The following is a 15,142-nucleotide window of genomic DNA, read 5'->3' as shown; positions in this document are numbered from 1 at the left end:
GACTAGGGTGTTTTTACATATAGTCCCTTTTAAAAGAACCGAACTCAGTATCTGCATAGAAAATGTGACCAAGGGGGAGAATGTATAAGCAAAATAAAATTGGTACACCATACTTAACAGAAGATTAAGAAGACTCAGAAGATTAAGAAGACTCAGTTGTTCAGAGACCCAGAACCTTCTATTTGACGAATAGGATGTAAATCATTACAATCCAGTACCAGATAATCCCACCCAATGCCTCAGCCTGTCTAACAGAATGCAGTAATCAATTGTGTCAAAGGCCACACTAAGGTCCAGAAGTATCAGGACAGAGTCCAGGCCATCATCGGCTATTTTTAAAAGGTCATTGGTAACTTTCAGTAGTACTGTTTCAGTGCTATGATGTTTTAGGAAACCAGATTGAAACCACTTTTAAAAATGTTATCAAGAGCAGAAAGAAGTTGATTGGACACTATTTTTTCAAGAATTTTAGATATAAAAGGTCATTTGGATATAGGGCTGTAGTTTTGAAGAAGAGGGATCAAGCCCAGCCTTTTTTAGCAAAGGGTTCACACAGGCCGTTTTAAAATAATCAGGGACATTACCATTACACAAGGAACTGTTTAAGATGGAGAGCAGGCAGGGCCCAACAGATTCCATTACCTCTATTAAGAAACTTAGTTGGCACAATATCAAGAGGGCTGGAAGACACTTTCATATGAGACAGTTTCTAAAAGTTCAGATTAGGTGATGGGATCCAACTTGTTCAAAATGTCTTGTTCAGAATGGGGTACCTCAAGTAACTTGGATCAGGAGTAATAGAGGCTCTGAAAGCCTCCACCTTCTCAGTAAAAAAAAGACAAGAATTTTCACAATCAGCATCACTTTCAACTGGGGCACAAGGTGGGTTTGGGTTTACCAGATAATCTACTGTTTTGAATAAAAACAGGGTTGTTATTATGGTCAGAAATAAGTTCTGAAAAATAGTGTGATATTGCATTCTTAACCATGTTGTTGTATTGTGATAATACATCTTTCATAATGTATATTGGAGACCAGACTTTTTCCACCTCTGCTTTCCTGCATTCCCGTTTACAGCTACGACTTGGTCCTAACCTTAAGAGGTGCTATTGTATAAATAGAAGATAAACAGATGGAATTAAAATGCTCAGTCAGATCATTAGTACAGTGATGTTCAGATAAGGTTGGACAATCACTATCAAATAAAGCACACAATTTTGAGGCACTAAACTCATTAAAGATACGGGTGCGAAAGGAGCAGGGTGAGCTATTGTCAATAGTAAGTGGTTCACAGCTACATACTATTAATTTGTGGTCAGAAATAATCATATCCAGGCAATTGACAGAGGATATTCCTACACCCAGGGTAAAAACAAGGTCCAGTGTATGGCCTCATTATGCGTTGGCCCACGCACATACTGAATGAAATTCAAAGCGGTAACAGTGTTAACAAAATCAGTAGCATAAACATTAGTTGAGTCATAAACATGGAAATTAAAATCACCACAATGAAGAATTCTGTCATACTTCAGAATAAGATTGGAAAGAAAGTCAGAAAACTCTGCTAAAAAGTAGCTAGTTCATTTTGGTGGGTGATAAATTGTAGCAAAAACAATAGGGCAGAGACCACCAAGTTTAAAAGTAAGAGCTTCAAAGGAACTAAATTTCTCACAAGGTACTTAATAGCATTTCAAATTCTTCCTGTAAACGCCCACTAAGCCACCACCACGGCCACTAGCCCTTGGTTTATTGAAACAATCATACTGTGGAGCGCACAGTTCAGTAAGCTGACAATGATCATTCATTTGCAGCCAGGATTCAGTAAACATAAACTTCAGGTCAGCAGATGAAATAAAATCATTAAAAAATAAATGTCTTATTGGATAGAGATCTCACATTGAGAAGTGCCATTTGAAGAATTGACCTGTTTGCGGGAGGAGTGGGAGAGTTCAAATTGTCACGTGATCCCTCTGAAGCAGCATAACTTTTGGACACAGAAGCCACAGTCCGTATTTTGATCAGATGTTTACGGTGTGAATGCTCTAGAAACCCGCGGTGAATTGGCAGGAGATCCCGTGGAGATGATGCTGTTGTCAGAGTGGGGATGCTTTCCTCTGTCGCTTGTTGGATGATGAGAGATGTGTTATTGTATGGACAGGAGACCTCTAATGCAAGATATATTTTTTCAAACACTGTACTTCCATGATTTGTGCAATTAAATGCAGTTGTGAAATTCCATTTTTCGGGAAATGAGGGTAGGTAGGGTTCCCACGGATCATGGAATATCATGGAATTTTAGAAAGTCTATTCCAGACATGGAAAGTCAGGGAATTTAATCATTCTTGGGGCAAAGTCATGGAATATCAGGGAATTTTGTTGTAGCGGTTTCAAATTTACTTGCCAAAATACATTAAAACAGATATTTCCCCGCAGAATTGGTGTATATCTGGTTATTGGCTTTACTGCTTGTTTGAGTAGTTGTGGTTAGCCCAACTTTGTTTATTCAGTGCCCATTTATTCATCTTCCACTCTAAAAAAGTAAAAGATTCTTGAACGCTCTGCAGCTGCTCTGAAATCTTTGGTTGGTATGTTATACCATTCATTATATAGTAGTTCATGGAGACCCAGTTTCAATGTACAAAAAACAACAGACAAAAGACAACAAACTACAACAGCATGTTGATAACAACAGTTATCCTCACAACAAATGTAGAATAAAGGTCAATTAAAATAGTATGGGTGGTACAGACACACTGACCATTTTGTATTCTGGCCACAACTTGAGTGCTGTGGGCAAACTAAAGTATGTGACATCACCATCCTTCAATACATGTACACATTTTATACAGGAAAGTTCGTATTCCATTCCAGTGCTCTACCTATAAAGATGCAGGCTTCTGTCCGAATTGTGACCGATGAACTTAAGATAAAGGCCTCCATCATTTGAAAAAAATCTCCCTCACAAGCTTCAAAGAATCATCATCAGATGGAGTATCAGGATGCTCTGTCAAAATACTGGTTACAGAGTTCTCATTGCCTGATTTGTGCCCCTGGTCATTACTACCATAAGGGAGAGTCTCTAGGTCTGCTGTGTCCAACCATGTTTCTGAAATGCATGTCCTTGCACACATTAAATCAAAGGCACCCTGCTCACAAGAGTTGATTCCTTCTTGTATTCTGTCCTCTGGAAGATCCGTTTTGAATACCTAAATAGATTAGTGAAAAGATTTGTTATAGTCAGGAAAACATGGTAAAGTAAAGCTAATTGTTTTTTGTGGCAGCGACACATAAAATTAACCTACATTTGCTGTTTTAACAGATATGCCATCTTTATCTGGGCACCCTTGAACTCAGACAATACATTTTCAAGAGTATGCAAAAAGGCAAGTGACAGTCAGCCGAGCCCAATACCTTTTCTGAAAGTCCTTTACATATTCGGTCTTCCACGTCCCCGAAGACGAGAGCGCTTTGCACGAGTTCACGTTCATTCAGAAGATAGACCGTCATCCTACCAGACAAACATATTTTCAGGATTTCTTTCTTAAAGGTATAGGAATTAAGTTACTGCATGAAGGCAAACCTTCTGGGAAATATTGGAATGAACAATAGTTACCTCGGAGAGAGCTTCTTTTTTGCTTTAGTTGTAACTTTTTTGGTGAAGCAGTCGCCTTCTTTACGCATCCTTCCCATCCAGGATGGGAGTTCTCGTTGTTTGTTAGCCATTTACACCTGTGTTTGTTTGGAAGGTCTATTCAGTCTGCATCATTTATTATGTAGCATTGAATTGTAACAACCGTACAAAACCTGTCTGTAGCCTATGCCGGTAGGCTACTGGAATACGCTAGTAACAGGAATGGGACCCAGCCGGACCCAGCTGTGACCAGAGCCCTTCTAAGACATTCTCTGCTGTGACCAATCATTAAATTAACAACACACAAAAAAACGCATTTCCGTTTCCGTTTTATTGGCAGTTGTTTAGGCTACTGGTGTTTTTTCAAGCTTCCAGACTCCCTTTAGATAACCCCGTGTTTCGGTTTCACGCCATAACACTAAATTGTAGGCTAATTCCCTTGAAGACCTCAAGCACTTCACAATTTCGCAGTGGGACAGCCCTAAACCCTCACGAAGTTCGTGGAAACGCGCCTTAAAGTGTGTGAGTGGAGAGATGGGATTAAACCTAGAACAGTTTACAGCAGTAGCCTAACGAAAATACGATGAACCTAACGAAAATAACGTTCAAAGAAGATACAAAGGGTAAAACTTCAAAATAAAAGCCGGAATTTCAAAATAAAAACGGGTTGCAGGAAGATAGCTTAGCCTACGATATGAAATCGATCAAGAACTTGGTGGTGGTGAAAATCTGAAATCATTGAAATAACAAATTATTAAATAAACTAAATAGGCAAAATTACCTTTCCCTTAGGCTACAATAAAAAACGATTATAATTGTTTGATAAATAAGCCTACAATAGCCTATTATAGGTGTTGTTTATGAACTTAACACTGCGATTTATTTACAGATTTTATTTTTGTATACATTTACAATGTAAAGAAATGTACAAAAACAAGAAAAGATTGACATGTTTTATCACCCAACAAGGTCATGTGACATTGCAGCCTACCTGATTTATTCACCTGTGGGATTGGGGGATGGTGCAGAGTGAACCTGATGAAGCACTTAGCGAAACACATTGTTTGCTCCAAATAAAAACAACGGTAATAGTGAGTGCGGGGATTTTGATTTTTCAATTTTTGGATTATACTTACCTGCCTCACCTGCACCTGTATCACTAAAGGCTTGTGCACAGGGATGTATACCCATTGTATGGTTAGGCTACATTAAATCCACATAGCCTGCAGTAACTTCTATAAATAGGGATGCAAACAGGTAGGCCTGAACTTTGTTTTATAAATATTGAGTTGTACTGAAATTAGGTGGCTATAAATACAAATGATTGGGAGTCTCTGAGGGGAAGCCCAGGTCTTGATGAATGAGACGTCTTACCAGTAAAAGATTCTAAGCCAATAGTCACGATCAGCCAACTTTGAAGTCAACCACTGAGGAATACACAGTGCTCCAGCTCTCTCTTTTCATCTTAAAGTCTGCTGTCCTACTGAGAAGCACCTGACTGCACAGTCTCCAAAAGATGATGTGTGGAATGCCCTACTTGAATTAGTCTGTTAACTTGGCACTATGTTCTGTTTATACCTAAGTATTGTGCCTATGGTCATGATACATGTTCTATTACCAACCAGGCTCATATGGCTGGTAATATTGAGAGAGACCATGCGAGGATCACGATTTATAAAATATGTTTATTAAAGTAAATAATGATGCAGAAAAAAGGAAATGTCAGGATAAGTGTGGTAAGAAACAAAAGTGTAATGCAAGTCTGTATGAATGCAGTGTAGTATAGAAAGCAAAACAAAAGAAACGCAAAAGTGCGATGCGGTCTAAGTGGAGAGGAGGGACACTACCCAGCCGCCAGGTAGCCCTTTTATTCTCCAACCAAGCAGTCAAGGCAAGATGACCCAGATTGTTAGTTTAAAGAGGGGAACCCATGTTGCTGATGATTACAGTGATCACAGTAGTGTGCGTGCGATAGAGAGAGAGAGATGCATCTGGGTTATGAAAATGGCCAAGAAGGCATGTTCCTTAGGTACCAAGTTAGAGTAGCAAAATAATTTCCTTTATAAGTATGGACCCCCTTAGAAAGCCCTGCCCACCCTCTGGCCAACCCTTGTATAGAAGTCTAGTTCCGTTACTCTCTCTATTTTACCATTCCGTATAGACAAGTGCGTAATTCTGCATATTCAGTATAAAGTTTAACAAATAAATTTGTATGTTGTACAGAAAATTCTCGCCTGTCATGCAGTCAATTGGCTACAGTGCAGTGAAGAGTTTGGAACCAAAGCATGGGCCATACAGTTGACCAAGCCTCTATTTCTTGTAGCCTACCTGTTAAAGGGAAACTGTGCAGGTTTTGACCACTTTCCGCCGATCTGCAAGATAAATAAAAAACAGACCTTATTCATCCATTGTGCCCCCATACAGAAAGTGCAACCCCCACTTGCTGCAGCTAACACCACAAATACAATTCAATTATATGGGAAACCCTGGGTGCTAAAGGTGAAATAAATAGGTATATGAGGAAAGAGGAAAATAAGGTAGATTTGTGACAGTGTTGTGAAGAATTTTTGTCATCTTTTCCTAACAGTGGCCTTACAGCAGCACATTTGAATTATATAGCTGTTTTTTTTTTTATCTCGACGTTAAACTCAATTATTTATCTTACTGTGCCTTACACAATCTAGAACACATTAACTCAGATGAGATTGGCAGAAATTCGGGACGGTTGTAGGCCTACATAGACTATTATAAAAGATAATGAATTTTCAAACCTGTACCAAAACATATTTTTATTCAAACATCAAGTCTGCCTCACAATACAGTCATTGTGAAAAAAAAAAAACAATGACTGCGTAACTACTGCGTGCAAATCAGACCTAGAATAAGGATAGGCTAATAGCCTAACGCAAATAACAAGCCTTGCCAAAACGGGTCATTAAGTAAGAATACAAAATAATTGTTTATAGATTAAGTAGATTAGGCTATGTTAAAACGACATCGGACATTAGGCCGAAGGTATTTTTTTTGCACACATGACGCCTCCCCTCCGTGAGAAACACGAACTCTCTTCTACACTTTGCAGAATGCTTTCATCTCGTCGCTTAAGGCTTTGTCAATCCACGGGTACCTCCACCCACTCCTCCCAGTAGCCTACCTGCATAGACGCTTTTGCTTTTTAGCGGCGTGTTGGGGTTCCGGTACATCAGCCATGTCAAGGAATTTGAAAATGAGCTAAAATCAGTGCATATTCGCGCTTAATTATAGAACATCAAAAAAGAAACAAAGTAGCCGGGGCTGCATCCAGACACTTAGCTGCCGTCGGGGCTGCATGCAGCCGACTCAACCTCTCTACGGACAGTTTCAGAAAATAACTACTCAGTATTCTGATTGAGTATAATTTTCGGGACAATTAGGGCAGGATTCGGGATTCGGGACAACTGCTTCGATATCGGGACTGTCCCGAATTTTTCGGGACGTCTGGTCACCCTACATTAACTGTTATAGTGCATCAAAACATTCCACCACATGGTCTCGCATGTAGGTATAGCAGGCCCAAAAGAGTTGTTTTTGTCTTCATCACGTTCCTCCATTTTACATTTTATTCCAGCTATTTCTGACACCAATATTATTGCAACTTCACTTTGAATTGTCAGACACATGTATACTCACAAATCTTTATTGGAATGAGTTGTGGCATTCCCTATGATAGATGGTGGATAGAAAGAGACTGCCATGTTGTTTTCCTTGCATCATCCCACTTGGTGTTGGCATATTGTTGTCAAGGGTCCCATTTGAACCTAAATAAAATTATCAATGTGCACATACACACAATATAGCATTGTTACCAAATTGTACAAGCAGGTTGTAGATAATTATATTACATTGTTAATGAGAATACATGTGATGTTTACCTGGGCCATAGTTCGGTCAGTAGCTTGATGCTCATGATGGGGATGGTAATGAGGTATTGGTGTTGCTGCTGCTGGTAGGGGATCATTTGACCTGTGCCAATGTAACTGATGCCAGCTAGCTTAGCTGTGCGTGTGGAATGTTGGTAAACCTCACTCCCCTACGCCTCAAGAGTGCTGCTGGCATGAAAGCTAGTAGCCTGGGCTTTTAGCTCGATTGTCAGCACACTCGACTCCCGATCCGAGATGCTGCTGTTTTGCGGGCTCGAGTCCGGGCGTATGCAGGGCCAAACCACTCAGGTTCAACACAACGCAGGTTACACCAAAAAAATTAAAAATAAAATGTTACTTTTACAGTGTGGTCATTTATCAAAACTAAAAGGAGTGATGTTAGGCCAGAGACTTTCTAATAAGGAGACACATCACTCAAAAAATCCTCCATAGAAATGCATGGGGTTAGTTTGTAACGCCAATATGGCTGTTGTCTACACATATCCCACCCCTTCCTCGGCAAAACGTTGACATGTGAATACATTGAGCCAATCATGTGGTGTGATGTGAATACATTGAGCCAAGCATATGGTGTGTTGTGAAGACATCTTCCCAATCATGTGTTGTGAACTCGCTGCTGGAGCAAGATTGGTGTCGTGAAGCCTTGCGCACGCGCATTTCTGCTGAATAGGATGCCCGATGAGTGCCCAAAAAGCGTTGCTATATGGCCGCCGAGTGGAGGGATTTGCCTAAAAGGACTTTGGTTAGGCTCTTTAATCTAGTCTGACATTGTAATTATTGTTCTCTTCCGTGTGTAGAATAACCGACCGTTTGTTGAGAAATAAAACAAAGTTTACTAGAAATAATAGGCTGATAGGCCTATGAGATAAGGCCACCAGGAGGATAGCATTCTTGTCACTGATGTTGAAGTCAAAGTGATAGAGAAGCATGTTTTCCCTGCTGCTAAGGCTTGGCCTACTTGCCTTTCCTTGTAGAAAAAGCATGTGTGAGACGGATTGTGCAGTTGTGTAAAAGGTGTTCAGTTCTATGTGCAACTGCAGAATGGATCAGTTCAGCTAGCATGGACGGGCAACAACAAGGCACTGCAGCTCCTCTCCATCACAAGCTACAACATGCCTGCATGGTGTCACATCGCCCTGTGTAACTATGACCTGTTTCCTTATCAGAATGTGTGAATAGTTTAAAGATTTAAGATATATCTAGATCTGATATGTGATATGTTCTATTGCAGTCAATTAAATGTTGGGCATAATGACATGGTAACAACTAGATGTATTGTTACTACATTATTTTATGATGTAGCCTAGGCCTACCTTAAAAGTAGGTCCACTTTCAATCCATTACACTAATTCAGTGAATTGCTGTCAATTCAGCGTAAGTCAATGTGTGCATTGAAAAGAAGACTTCAGTGTTTGTACATCGGTAATCGCTGTAAAAGGCAACAGACATAGTGTCTCAGACCAAACCATAAACAATTCTAGCCAACTACCGTATGTTGTTTCAGGAGCATGGAAGGAAGGGTTGTTGAACTCAAATACCAGCAATCCTATGCCAGAATCGCAGACTGCATCTGTAACTGCAAATCTTGTCCTCCTTTGTGAACAGAATTGACCTTGACTACTCTTACCTTAATTTTCCACCAGAGGTCCCCAGTTCACAAGAGTTTTCAAGGTAGACACCCATTATCAGTGAGCAGTAAGTATGTACAAGTATGTACTCATCATTTTTGGTCTAATTGACCGTAGCAAGACCTTGTCATTGAAGTGAACATTTTGACATGCCCCTGCACTTCTACGTCTTTGTTCATGCCAACATAAGAAAAAAAGGTTAAATGAGGATAAACAGCAAAACTTTAGCTTGATTTTATTACAATAATGAATCAAGGAGAAGGTGTAGAGTTAAAAGTCTTTAACAGAAATGCACAAAAACTCCATTCCCCATCTCTTTGGACCAGCTTATGAGAATGTGTTGACTGCTGGAGTTTTATGGATTTGTTTAACTTGAAGGAGAGAGCACTGTGTCCAGCAGTCAGAGCATTCCAAAGGCACCTACTCACCTGGTAGACACACCCAATGCAAGCTTTCCCTAACAGAAGCACATGTCCCTGCCTGAGGATTGGCTGGAACTATAGTACTCAATTATCAATCTGATTGTCTCACACACAAGCACAAATTACACAGGAATGAAACAATGCAGATTTTATCAAACATGATCTTAACAAATACAGTTATTTTACAGACACATATTAGCTTGTTTTGCTCGATAGTGAATAATGCCTACATGTTCAGTAGCAATTTTGAAGAGAAAAAATGATTACTTGCATCACTTGTTAAAATGTTGTTAAAGCTGTACCTTAATAAAACTGCGCATATGTACATCATCAGTCACAAAAAGTAGTCAAAAACCCTTAACTACAAGCAATATACATTCATATACAGTATGCAAGCCTTCATTTACAGTGCTGTCACTTGAAATGATTTTCAACATGCTTTTGATCATTCAGAAGTCAAGTACTGATAGTACAAACATTCAACACAGAAACCCATTTGTTACAGAAAATAATTAAAGATCAAATGCATTTTTCCATACCTATGACAAGAGGGTTTTTTTCTTTTCTCAATATCTCCCATGTGTTTTATGAACCTTGATACTTTGTTTAGGCCTCTGTCAGTGATTACTTATCAAGATTCTGGCACTATTAATGAACTGACATTTGACTGAACTCCTGGCAGAATATTGGCCATCCAAACAGGAGGGCACTACAGGCTGTACTGGCTAGATTTGTGTGGCTATTAAGTACTGCAGCCTTGCTCTCCAACTGTAATTATAGCCTAATGTACAGAGCACTACAACGTCCTTATTAAGATAGGCTTAAAACACAATATTGCTGTTTCATGATGAGAAACCGATATATTTTCATAACCCAATGCTACAGCTATGTTCATACAGCCTGAAGTCAAATTCTAAAAGGCTACATTAGGTCAGTAGCTGCCTACATTCTCAAACCCTTTCTTCCAACCAAAATATTTGCAGTTACCTAAAGCATAAAAAGGGTCAGATTCATTCTGTTAAACATTTAATATATCCAGTGTACTACACAAGTCAAGCAACATTTTAGCCGAAATTCTGACCTTGTGGGGAAAATCTGGACTTGCAACAACCTAAGGTCTATCTGTGGATGATAACAATCTTCCTTTGGGACCAAAGTATTTTTACCTTTGTAATTGTAAAAAAGGGTATAAAATATGTGTAGTCAGTACATTCACCTTAGCCTTCTTCCAGTCGCCACCATCTTGTATGGAGAAAGTCTGTATAAGTCGATTACCAAATGTGACACTATACTGTAGCTACTGTCAATGGACCCAAAAAGAGGTAAGTTCAGTAATAGACTTGCAAAGTTGCATGTTCTGCTCTTACTCAAAAGTGCAACATGTGACGTTGTTTTGGTCCTAAACTAAAATTTACACTAGTTGTCATCCAAAAATAGACCCTATGTTGTTATTAGACTTGAGTTTGCCTTAAACTTGCTGAAATTATATAAAATGAATGTGAACGCATAGTAATATGTAATGAGACATGCGCACCATATTTAACAATGGGGGAAATATTGTTAAGCACATTCACCTTACCTACATATTTATTGAATTATTATAGTATAAAATACTAACAGTAGAATACATTACCCGACAACTTAGTCTATGACTAAATAGTCAAAATAAGTTGAGTATACTTGATATCAACTACATCTAGCAGAGTATGCTTGAAGCTGACCATCCAGAGTATGACTGCTTTAGAATCTTGATTTGCTTTGCTACAGACACCAGACTCTTTCTGTCTGAAGGGAGGACAGTCTCAATAGGGGAGTCAGTATGGACCTCTACAACAAAAATATCATCGTCATGTGAGGGGGCATATTTCTGAAATCCGCATCACAAGCTTTGTTACTGTTGCAGGCCACCACACTCTGCTGAACCCTTTGGCACTGCATGTCCTCATCAATGTCGCCAAAACACTACCCAGGTAAGAGTGCAGATGTTCCAAAATGTTCCTTTGCTCCAGTAGCCTTCATGTACATGATTGTTCTTTGAGAGAGAGATAAAGCATTCATCTAAAAATGGGGTCCAGTGTGTATAAAGACAAACAGCAGGTTTGAAAAGGCATGTTTCTCTTGAGTCCATACAAGCCCCCTAACCCACAACGTCCACTGTCTTAATCTCCTCTCAAGTGCAGCAGTCCCGGTCCAAATTGCCTTGAGAGGAGATTAAGGAGGGATATGGTGTCATCTTTTCAATATTGACGTAGGTTGTGTTGAGGAGGACATAGTGCTCTCCACTGAAGCTGGAGAAGATAGCGGATATCCGGTGGACCAATTCAGAAAAGGTTGGCCGCCTCTCTGGTTTAGGGTGCCAGCATTCAATCATCACATTATATCTGTGTAATGATAAAGTATAAACACACACTGAATTACATATTTCATTATAGGGTCAGGTCTTCAGAACTTTTGTAATAGTGCAGACCTATTTTGCTGCCAAAAAGTGATAGTTGAAATTGAATAAAGGGTCATAAAATAATGGTTAAACCCCATGAATGAATTCATGTCAAATACTCACAGTCCATCAGGGCAGAACTCTGGTTGAAGTAGTCGTCGTCCTTGCAAAAGGAAAACGGTGATGTCAAAGGAATTGACATCAGAGTATGGTGGAGCTCCTCGGGTCATGAGCTCCCACAGCAACACCCCAAATGACCACTGCATAATAAAGGTATAAAGGAATAATCACAAATGATTGTGTGCTTTGTATGAGTGGACAAATAAGTTTCAGGGGAAATCTTACCATATATATACAGCCAACATTTTTGAACACTTTCTAACATTTTAATTATTGCTCTAGAATTATCTCTGTCAAATATGTTATATGACATTATAAAAATCTTGCATGCCATCTACATGCCATCAGTCACCACCAGTGTCATTGTTCAGATAAATGTGGTTCTTGAGGACTGGGACACAAAACACCCAGCAATTGTAACGGCTAGCAGTTTTGATAACTTATATGTGAAATCTAATCAAGAATGATCAAGGATAATCCATTTTACATGAATACCTGTAATGGCTTGATTTTGTTAATGGCAAAACAGCAATATGTTTCTCTAAAACATTTACATAGGCATAAAGAAAACATACAAAAGAATAACCAGACAGAGTGTTACTTACAACATCTGACTTTGAGGTGAATTTGTGTGTCTGTAAACTCTCCAGAGCCATCCACTTTACAGGCAGCTTGACTCCACTCTTATTGTGCACGCTGTAATATTCTTTGTCATACACATCTCGGGCTAAGCCAAAGTCTGCAACTTTCACAGTATAACTCTCATCCAACCTAGCAAGGGGGGAAACACTGGTATTGAAACTGGAAAATTATGTACTACAAAATAGAAAAGTGTATGCAATTTATGAACCCAAACGAAATGAAACATAAACTACCATATACCTTAAAGGGGTTATATGTAGAATTCTGTATTTTGAGTTAGTCTCAAACGCACCCTTATATTTGTGATGATGCTCGTCCAGTGGCTTGCATTGTGCTAAAAAGTGGTAGGCTACTACAACAGAGTATGGCTTGAACAGAGTCTAAAGCTAGCTGTTAAGCATGCTAACTTTGGTGGAAATGTGGGCAACACAGAGCATAGAAGTTTCTATTTCTGTATTATTTTTGAATGTTTTGAACTACAAAACGTATAGCCCCTTTAGATTTAACGTCAGTAATATTTGGCCAAAAGTATTTTCTCATATTTTGTATAATATGGCTAAAATATATTTGTGTAACTGATTGACAAGCCTGATCCAGAATTGGCTTGTTCTTGCCTGGTTTTGCTAATACTAGCTTATCACTTCATTGTTATTACAAAGTAAAAAGAACTACATTGTGTTTCTTTAACAGTCATACTTGCATGTAAATTTTGTAAACATACATGCAGTTTCTTGCTGCTAGGTCTCGGTGAACAAACTTCTTGCTAGCAAGGTATTCCATCCCTTTCGCAACTTGCAACCCAAATCCCATAAGGTCTTTTACAGTGGGGTTCTGTAAAATATTAAAACATGTTAAAACATGTTTGAGCATTCTCTGATCAATTATAAATTATAATTAAGACCTATTAAAATATAGGGCATATATAATATGTGTATATATATATATATACACACACACATTACAAGATCAGAATGCCTAACTTACATGAGTCTCATCCCTGATGAAGTTACGGAGATCCCCATGCTTCATGTAAGGCAGGACCACCAAAGGGGAGCCCTCACTTGGCAAACAAATGCCCAAAAGAGATAATACATTGGGATGGCTGAAATCTTTCATGATGATTCCCTCCTTCAGAAACTGTGTCACTTCTTCAATATCTGTAATACCTTAAACAAACAAAAACTTGAGGTTATTTGTGTACTGTAATTTCCCGCCTTGTAACCAATGTTTACATTGATTTTGCTAAATTTATTCCGCTATGAGGTTAATACAAAGGAAAGGACTATACATTGGAATACAAATCTTTTCTTAATTCTTCTTTCTGATTAAATCACTGATTTGATTCTAATTAATTGGGCTGTTGGCCACTGGGGTTAGTACACAGGTGTGGCTAATACACCTCGGCGTAAACCTAAGAAGCCTTTATACTAATATGCCAGCCCAATTTGGCCAGCCCTCTACATAGGATGGTTACACAATTTTGTCATGGTTATTCAAAAACAAGCACATCTCTTCTTGACTTAGCATAGCGTCACTTAGCACAGACATTTCATCTATGCCGTCAAAGAACCAGGGTATGCAAGTAACCTAAAGTTCTCAGGCATTTGATTTAGTGTCTCGCCATGGGATATCAATTTAATTCAATTTCAATCTTTACTTGGTTGCAATTGCCCTGCCATTAGCACAGCCAAATCTTGACCACACCCCACCACCTTATTCCAAACTCTTTGGAGAGTGGCTTAAAAATTATAATATCGTGAAAAAGTTCATTTTCACCCCCTAATTTAGTGACTCCACTACATATACTCTTCACTACATATATTCATGATCAGAGCTAGTGAGCGGAGCAGAACGCGAGCGAGCGAGGAGCGGATGGAATTGTGTTGACGCGCAGAGTGCTTTTTAATATAAAGGCCGGAGCAGCTGCTCTGTTCCGCTCCAATTTCGCTCCGATACCGCTCACACCATGAGTCTGAGGCATGCCCAAATCCACCAAGAAATAATTTCTTCCTAATAAAACCAAGGCTGTTAAATGTAAAAAATTGGCCATTGTAAGCTTGTTGATGGGGATGGAGTTCGCTAAAAATTTTAGAAAGTAAACTGATAAGTCTACAAGTGTACTGTTCTTACAAAACAATGACCATAAACCCTTAAATTATGGCCGGGATTCTATTTAGTCGGGCCTCAGATAATAGCGGGGCCGTGGTCGATTCGGACAAACAAAGGACGGTCCACAAATACAAGCTGATTGCCTACCAGTAGGGCCTTATTGCCTTGTCTTGCAATTAGGGCTGGGATAAACGATTATTTTTTAAACGATTAATCTAGCGATTATTTTTTCG

At 39.1% G+C, this 15,142-nt stretch overlaps 1 protein-coding gene and 1 long non-coding RNA gene across 5 annotated transcripts in view; both read right to left on the bottom strand.

Annotated features, from left to right (window-relative positions):
- Positions 1–2,660: 2,660 nt before the first annotated feature.
- Positions 2,661–4,207, bottom strand: LOC143142439 (uncharacterized). Its single transcript, XR_012990933.1, has 3 exons — positions 3,614–4,207; positions 3,412–3,508; positions 2,661–3,206 (listed from the first exon to the last, which is right to left on the bottom strand). It is a non-coding gene; the product is annotated as an uncharacterized LOC143142439 (long non-coding RNA).
- A 5,176-nt stretch (positions 4,208–9,383) lies between these two features.
- Positions 9,384–15,142, bottom strand: part of met (MET proto-oncogene, receptor tyrosine kinase) — a 77,565-nt gene continuing 71,806 nt past the window's right edge. For 3 of the 4 annotated variants that reach the window (XM_076303263.1, XM_076303286.1, XM_076303278.1), the window contains 5 exons: positions 13,785–13,966; positions 13,522–13,631; positions 12,764–12,929; positions 12,162–12,298; positions 9,384–11,982 (listed from right to left, as the gene is read on the bottom strand). In XM_076303263.1, the coding sequence (XP_076159378.1) occupies positions 11,772–11,982; positions 12,162–12,298; positions 12,764–12,929; positions 13,522–13,631; positions 13,785–13,966 (806 nt within the window). In that variant the 3' untranslated portion in view covers positions 9,384–11,771. The remainder of the gene's footprint in view (positions 11,983–12,161; positions 12,299–12,763; positions 12,930–13,521; positions 13,632–13,784; positions 13,967–15,142) is intronic. The other variant, XM_076303271.1, reaches the window with a different exon arrangement.

Source organism: Alosa pseudoharengus, unplaced genomic scaffold, assembly GCF_046254945.1.
Source record: "Alosa pseudoharengus isolate Yale_2024_CS ecotype anadromous, Long Island Sound unplaced genomic scaffold, YU_APseudo_1.1 YU_APseudo_1.1_scf_10, whole genome shotgun sequence".
NCBI lineage: Eukaryota > Metazoa > Chordata > Actinopteri > Clupeiformes > Clupeidae > Alosa > Alosa pseudoharengus.
This window is presented reverse-complemented; position numbering and strand designations above follow the sequence as displayed.